At 35.7% G+C, this 8,763-nt stretch overlaps 1 protein-coding gene across 2 annotated transcripts; it reads left to right on the forward strand.

Annotated features, from left to right (window-relative positions):
• Positions 1-1,871: 1,871 nt before the first annotated feature.
• Positions 1,872-8,255, forward strand: gdap1 (ganglioside induced differentiation associated protein 1). 2 transcript variants are annotated; one of them, XM_048174056.1, is made up of 6 exons: positions 1,872-2,248; positions 2,987-3,179; positions 5,339-5,512; positions 5,578-5,672; positions 5,811-5,925; positions 7,431-8,255. In XM_048174056.1, the coding sequence occupies exons 1-6, from the start codon at positions 2,096-2,098 to the stop codon at positions 7,778-7,780; spliced, it is 1,080 nt and encodes a 359-aa protein (XP_048030013.1). In that variant the 5' UTR covers positions 1,872-2,095; the 3' UTR covers positions 7,781-8,255. The 2 variants fall into 2 exon arrangements, with proteins under 2 accessions (XP_048030013.1, XP_048030012.1); XM_048174055.1 differs by having other exon boundaries at positions 1,874-2,248; positions 7,428-8,255.
• Positions 8,256-8,763: the final 508 nt, after the last annotated feature.

Below are 8,763 nucleotides of genomic sequence, written 5' to 3' on the forward strand. Positions count from 1 at the left end.
CTCAGCAGCGAAAGACGCTGCCAATCCTCCCGCGTCATCATAGCGGCCACGCCCACTTCACCTCACTGAGTGGGCGCGTGGTTCTAGTGTTCTTTATTTTTTTTTGACTCTTTTCCGTATTTATTCGGCAAAAATAAAGCATGGAAAATGAAAAAAAAGTATCAATAACTAATTTAAAGAAATATCTAACTACAGAGAAGTTACCAATTAAATGACTTTCAGTTATACTTAAAGGGTTAGTTCACCCAAAAATGAAAATAATGTCATTAATTACTCACCCTCATGCCGTTTAACTACCGTATAACCTTCATTAATCTTCGGAACACAAATTAAGATATTTTTGTTAAGATATTTTTGCCTGCATAGCCAGCAATGACATTTCCTCTCTCAAGATCCATTAATGTATTAAAAACATATCTAATTCAGTTCATGTGAGTAGCTACAGTGGTTCAATATTAATATTATAAAGCGACAAAAATATTTTTGGTGTGCCCAAAACAAAACAACACTTATATCGTGATGGCCGATTTCAAAACGCTGCTTCAGGAAGCTTTGGAGTGTCAGTGTGTCGAATCAGCGTTTCGGAGCGCCAAAGTCACGTGATTTCAGCAGTTTGACGGTCTGACACGCGATCCGAATCATGATTCGATACGCTGATTCATTATGCTCCGAAGCTTTCTGAAGCAGTGTTTTGAAATCAGCCATCACTAAGTAAGTTGTTATTTTGTTTTTTTGATGCACCAAAATATTCTCGTCGCTTTATAATATTAATATTGAACCACTGTACTCACATGAACTGATTTAGATATATTTTTAGTACCTTTATGGATCTTGAGAGAGGAAATGTCATTGCTCCCTATGTAGGCCTTACTGAGCCATTGGATTTCAACAAAAATATCTTAATTTGTGTTGTGAAGATTAACAAAGGTCTTACGGGTGTGGAACGGCATGAGGGTGAGTAATTAATGACATTATTTTCATTTTTGGGTGAATTAACCCTTTAAACCTTCTGGAACAAACTATTCATTAGTAACAAACTATATATTAGTAAGTAAACTATTCTTACTAGAATGTTCTTTATTTTTGTAATTAAATTTTCTCTTTATATTGTGCCTTTAGGCAGTGGCTCACAACCAGGAGCACAGGAGCCACCAGGGGGCCTCAGCATACCTCCTAAGATGATTTTAAATTAAATTACAATAATCTAACTTGATTAAAAGACCACAACAGAGGCACAACAGAGCATTACGTTGCTTAAATTATCTTGTTCTCTTTTTAATAACTACTGTTGTTTACAAACATAAAGTTTTTGAAATGTCAAAACTAATTGTGGTTAATTATATTCATAGATTTTGAATATTGTCATGGACATTGGGGCTTGAAGACCACAACATACTTAAAGGAATATTTCACCCAAAAATTTAAATTCTGTAATCATTTACTCGCCCTTAAGTTGTTCCAAACCTGTATAAATTTCTTTGTTCTGCTGGACACAAAGGAAGATATTTTATAGATTATAATAGATTATATTTCTATTATTATACTGAAAATCATAAATTATAAAAAAAATCTTATACACAGAAAAAATGTCAATAGTTTATAACAGTTTGTAATCAACGGCTTAATGTAATTTGATAAAGAAGAGCAGTCTACAGAGACATCTGCTGGTTCATTTTAAAAGTGAACTCCTAATTTATAAATATTCACTGTTGAATAAAGCTGTTCACTACTTTGAGAGCACTATAAATGCTATAATGTGGTTTTATTTGATTTAGAAAAAAAGCCTAATATGTATTTATTTCATTATTATGAATGTGGATGAGTGTCCTTTAAGAAGTTGGGTACCACAACTGGAGGCTGCGCTGTTCACAACACTGGCTGTGTCTTAAAATCTAGTGAGTTGCCTACCTAGACATCATTTGTGGGCATCATAGTCTCGCGCAAGCAGGCGCAGAAAAATACGCGAGTACGCGCCTGTGATGGCCATCGACGCTGCAAGCGCGTACTTATGGTCAAAAATGCTGCACGCGCGTAGGATACATAAACATACTATCGTATTTAACTAGGTTTTGAGACACAGCCATTGACTGATAAAATGGCGGAGGAAAACCTCGGTGAATCTCAGGATGAGAAGGAAATCCTTATTAAGAAGGATACAAATGACAGCGGTGAGGTTGTCGAGAGCACAAAAAACAAAGAGTCCAAACTGATATTGTACCACTGGACACAGTCATTCAGCTCTCAGAAGGTAAGCGTAAGCGATCCCATAATTCACCATTACTGGCGTAGGCAGCATCAGGGTGGATGCAGTCTGTTGTTTTGATTGGGATATTCACATACTTTTAATCACCTGCCATTGTTTGGATTATTCCTCTATTCATATGGCTGTCTCAATTATACAATTGCTGATTGACAGCATGCATGTTAATTATTCATAAATTATACATAATTAATGATGCAGGATGATGCAAGCTGTGTAGAATTACTGGAATCATAACGAACAGATAAATATTACTGTAGATGCCTGAATCACAACTATATTTTAAAATTGTAAAAACCAGAGAATGGCCTCCCAGCTAATAGTGAACGTTCTGGCAAGGTTCTCCTAAAGTTATAAACAAACATTGTTCCAATAAAGTTATAGAACATTCATTCAATGTTGTCTGGTCTTTAATAATGTTCTCAAAACGTTAGGACAAAAACATTATTTAAATTTAATTCATAATTTATTTTCTGAAACATACTATTTGGACTTTCATCCAACATTTTTAAATGTTTGCAAAATGATAAAATGGCATGTTTCCTTCCTTGAATAACCAAGAAAAAAAAAACGTCTTTAAAACATTCAGAAATAACGTTTTCAAAGCATATTTTTGTTAGCTGGGCTGCTGTTGTTTTCTGCCAATGAGGCTGATGTTTCAGTGTTTGTATGGTATGAAATTCTAATTAAAAGGCCAAACAAATGAACTTTATGTTTCTGTCATAGGTGAGACTGGCAATAGCTGAAAAGGGTCTTAAATGTGAAGAGTATGATGTGAGTCTGCCTCTGAGTGAACACAATGAGCCCTGGTTTATGCGTCTGAACCCCACTGGTGAGGTTCCTGTTCTGGTTCATGATGACAATGTCATCTGTGATCCCACACAAATCATGGACTATTTGGAGCAGAACTTCTGTGATGGTAAACACTTAGAATTAGGGCTTAATGTTGTGTGTAAACCAGTATTTACATTCCAGAATGCATGAATTAAAGTGTGTGTGTGTGTGTGTGTGTGTGTGTGTGTGTGTGTGTGTGTGTGTATATATATATATATATATATATATACAGTACAGTCCAAAAGTTTGGAACCACTAAGATTTTTAATGTTTTTAAAAGAAGTTTCGTCTGCTCACCAAGGCTACATTTATTTAATTAAAAATACAGTAAAAACAGGAATATTGTGAAATATTATTACAATTTAAAATAACTGTTTTCTATTTGAATATATTTCACAAAGTAATTTATTCCTGTGATGGCAAAGCTGAATTTTCAGCATCATTACTCCAGTCTTCAGTGTCACATGATCCTTCAGAAATAATTCTAATATGCTGATCTGCTGCTCAAGAAACATTTAATGTGTACAATTGTACAAAATATTTGTGTACAATATTTTTTTTCAGGATTATTTGATGAATAGAAAGTTCAAAAGAACAGTGTTTATCTGAAATCTAATCTTTTGTGACATTATAAATGTCTTTACTGCCACTTTTGATTGATTTAATGCATCCTTGCTGAATAAAAGTATTCATTTCTTTAATTTCTTTTCAAAAAAATAAAAATAAAAATTCTTACTGACCCCAAACTTTTGAACGGTAGTGTATAATGCTACAGAAGCTTTGTATTTCAGATAAATGCTGTTCTTTTGAACTTTCTATTCATCAAGGAATCCTGAAAAAAAAAGTACACAACTGTTTTCAACATTGAAAATAATCATAAATGTTTATTGAGCAGCAAATCAGCATATTAGAATGATTTCTGAAGGATCATGTGACACTGAAGACTGGAGTAACGATGCTGAAAATTCAGCTTTGCATCACAGGAATAAATTACTTTGTCAAATATATTTAAATAGTACACAGTTATTTTAAATTGTAATAATATTTCACAATATTACTGTTTTTTACTGTATTTTTAATTAAATAAATGTAGCCTTGGTGAGCAGACGAAACTTCTTTTAAAAACATTAAAAATCTTAGTGGTTCCAAACTTTTGGGCTGTACTGTATATATATATATATATTAATTATTTATATATTTAATTATATTATGTAATTAAAATAAATTGTTGAAAATGTTTCTGTTATTGTTTTAAAGTAAAAAGAAACATTAAGCTTTTTTCTTAGTCATTTAATAATTCATGCATCAGAGGGTTAAGTGAATGTAAGAATAAACAAATTAACAGCTGATTTCCATGTGTTAAAGGGTAAGTTCAACCAAAAATGAAAATTCTGTCATTAATTACTCACCCTCATGTCATTCTATACCTGTAAGACCTTCAATCATCTTTAGAACACAAATTAAGATATTTTTGATAAAATCTGATGGCTCAGTGAGGGCTCTATTGACAGCAATGTCACTGAACCTCTCAAGATTCAGAAAGGTATTAAAGACATATTTAAAACAGTTCATGTGAGTACAGTGGTTCAACCTTAATATTATAAAGCGACAAGAATACTTTTTTGTGTGCCAAAAAAATAAAAATAAATAACAACTTTTCAATAATATGTAGATGATGGGCGATTTCAAAACACTGCTTCATGAAGCTTTACGAATCTTTTGTTTTGAATCATTGGTCCTGATTGGTTGTTTTGAATTCAGAGGTTGAACCACCGCAGCCACATGAACAGTTTTAAATATGTCTTTAGTACCTTTCTGGATCTTGAGAGGTTCAGTGACATTGCTGGCAATGGAGCCCTCACTGAGCCTTCAGATTTCTTTAAAAATATCTGAATTTGTGTTTCAAAGATGAACGAAGGTCTTATGGGTTTGTAACGACATGAGGGTGAGACATTATTTTCATTTTTGGGTGAACTAACCCTTTAATAGCTGCAATTTTTTGCTACTGTGTGTTTGTTTGTTTTAAGTTTGAGCAGTTTTTGCTGTATTCAGTGCATTTGTTGTCTTCTTTTCAGTTGGTTGCATTTATGTTTGCATGCACCATGTTAAGTTCAGCACTCCTGTGCAGAATTTTGGATAACATGAGAGGCATTGGAGGGTGAGTCAAAGATATTTACTATGGGAGGGTAGCAGCTCATATAGATTGCAGCTAAATTTTTGCTTTTGTTTGTTTCTCCGAATCAGAGCACACGCCAAAGCTGATCCCAGAAGAGGGAAGCACATATTATCATCGAGTACAGCATTACAGAGAACTGCTGGACTCCCTGCAGATGGATGCGTACACCCATGGCTGCATCCTCCACCCAGAGATCACCGTAGACTCCCACATCCCAGCTTACGCCACCACTCACATTCGCAGTAAGTCGCAATAACTTCATATGAACATGGGTATACTATGAATTAACTGCGATTCTGTCTTGTAGCACAGATTGGAAACACAGAATCTGAGCTTAAGAAACTAGCAGCAGAGAATCCTGATCTTAAAGACGCTTATATTGCAAAACAGAGACGCCTGAAGGTAAGTAAACATTCATGCAGTGTTCAGTTTCAATTATTCATATGATTACCCTTTCTAATTTAGATTACAATCTTGCTTACGATGCCAAGAAAGTGATTGCTGAATGTCATAAAATACTATTTATGTGAACCTCTTTAGAGTAAATTGTTTGACCATGATAACATGAAATACCTGAAGAAACTCCTGGATGAACTAGAGAATGTTCTGGATCAAGTGGAGACGGAGCTGCAGAGGAGGATTGAGGAAACACCGGGTGGGAGAATATTCTGTTTAACACAGTAAAAACATTGGAAAAATGTTTGGTCAAGTAACCTAAAATGTGTTTGATGTGGGGACATAATAAATTAACTGGTTTTATTTAAAATTGAATTCATTAAATTATTATTTGGTTACACTTTATTTTACAGTGCTGTAGTTACATTGTAATTACTCAAATAAGTACTGAGTACTATTAAAGGTGCCCTAGATTCAAAAATTGAATTTATCTTGGCATAGTTGAATAACAAGAGTTCAGTACATGGAAATGACATACAGTGAGTCTCAAACTCCATTGTTTCCTCCTTCTTATATAAATCTCATTTGTTTAAAAGACCTCCGAAGAACAGGCGAATCTCAACATAACACCGACTGTTACGTAACAGTCGGGGTGTACGCCCCAATATTTGCATATGCCAGCCCATGTTCCCAACATTATGAAAGGCATTACACAAGGGCAGCCAGTAACATCTGGATCTGTGCACAGCCGAATCATCAGACTAGGTAAGCAAGCAAGAACAATAGCGAAAAATGGCAGATGGAGCAATAATAACTGACATGATCCATGATATCATGATATTTTTAGTGATATTTGTAAATTGTCTTTCTAAATGTTTTGTTAGCATGTTGCTAATGTACTGTTAAATGTGGTTAAAGTCACCATCGTTTCTTACTGTATTCACGGAGACAAGAGCCGTCGCTATTTTCATTTTTTAAACACTTGCAGTCTGTATAATTCATAAACACAACTTCATTCTTTATAAATCTCTCCAACAGTGTAGCATTAGCCGTTAGCCACGGAGCATACTATCAAACTCATTCATAACCAAATGTAAACATCCAATTAAATACTCTACTTACACGATTAGACATGTTGAATGACGAACACTTTGTAAAGATCCATTTTGAGGGTTATATTAGCTGTGTGAACTTTGTTTATAGCTGTTTAAGGCAAGCGCGAGCTCCGTGGGCGGAGAGCATGAGATTTAAAGGGGCCGCGCTGCATAAATCGGCACGTTTATAATGATGCCCCAAAATAGGCAGTTAAAAAATTAATAAAACAAAAAACTATGGGGTATTTTGAGCTGAAACTTCACAGACACATTCAGGGGATACCTTAGACTTATATTACATCTTTTGAAAACATGTTCTTGGGCACCTTTAATTAACTACATGTACTTACTATAGAGTTAGGGTTAGGGTTTGGTTTATGGTTAGTTACTTGTAATTATGCATAATTTACTGTTATTACTGTTGTAAGTACATGTAGTAACATGTAACTACGGCACTAAAATAAAGTGTTACCTATTATTTTGGAGAAGTATGGCATATGTCACCATAGAGAAGTCCAAAACAAATTTAGAAAATGAAAAAATGAAAATGCATGGATGAATTGTTCACAATAAGATCATTAGCTGATTAAAAAATTAACAGTGAATTTCGATATCATGTTGACTTTAATTTCTTTTAGCTTTTTTAACTTCTCATCTCTCTCTCTAGAAGAGGGCAGTCAGCAGACTTGGCTCTGTGGCGAGTTTTTCAGCATTGCTGACGTTTCCCTCGCTGTCACCCTTCATCGGCTTAAGTTCCTGGGCCTGTCACGTCGGTACTGGGGAAATGGGACCCGGGTCAACCTGGAGACGTATTATGAGCGTGTCCTGAACCGTCCGACCTTCCGCAGAGTGCTTGGACAAGTCAATAACATCCTCATATCTGCTGTGCTGCCCACCGCATTCAGGGTGGCAAAGAAAAAGGCTCCAGCCTTTGTTGGTGCCACTTTATTGATCGGGTTGATTGGGGGTGCCACTTACCTGGCTTTCAATTATATTAAAAAGAGACTTCTTGTATCTTGAGACTTCTATTGGGACTCATTCAACATTGCTCTGTCTTGACCTGTGTATGTTTATTGTCACATTTGGCTCATGTATACTGTAACAGTTTGATGATTGTTGCACAAGAAGCACTTTTCTTCCATAATATGAAGCAAAGCATTTTGGAAAACAGTGACATGTTCATTAAACTGACTTACACAGCTTCAATTCTTGCTGCAAGTCCATCATGGCCAGTATGTGTTTTATGCTAAAATGTCTGTCTAAATGTCTCGGTCACAATTACAGAAGAAAAAAAATCCCTGATTTCCTAGTATCAGGTTTGTATAATCCCTATATTAAAACATGTATATTATTAGGATGAGAGTTTGTGACTGTTCTGCACTAGTACATTTCATTCATTCATGCTTTTCACCTGATAAGTCATAGGATATATGATACTATATGCAACAGTAATTTATCTGCACAGGAAAGACAAATATAATAAAGCATATTTCTCAGTTTTGCAAGTGTCTGGTTTATAGAATTATAGAATTTAAAAAAAAAAATCTGTAGGCCTACTGCATGAAAGTTGAAGCTATTGCAGGGTGATTTATCAGACCAGGCCACCTTCTTCCATTGCTCCGTGGTCCAGTTCTGATGCTCACGTGGCCAGTGTTGCCGCTTTCGGCGGTGGACAGGGGTCAGCATGGGCACCCTGACTGGTCTGCAGCTATGCAGCCCCATACGCAACAAACAGTGATACACTGTGTATTCTGACACCTCTCTATCAGAACCATTAACTTCTTAAACAATTTGAGCTACGGTAGCTCATCTGTTGGATCGGACCACATGGGCCAGCCTTCGCTCCCCACGTGCATCAATGAACCTTGGCCGCCCATGACCCTGTTGCCGGTTCACCACTGTTCCTTCTTTGGACCACTTTTGATAGATACTGACCACTGCAGACTGGGAACACCCCACAAGAGCTGCAGTTTTGGAGATGCTCTGACCCAGACATCTAGTCA

This window comes from Megalobrama amblycephala, linkage group LG22, assembly GCF_018812025.1.
Source record: "Megalobrama amblycephala isolate DHTTF-2021 linkage group LG22, ASM1881202v1, whole genome shotgun sequence".
Lineage (NCBI taxonomy): Eukaryota > Metazoa > Chordata > Actinopteri > Cypriniformes > Xenocyprididae > Megalobrama > Megalobrama amblycephala.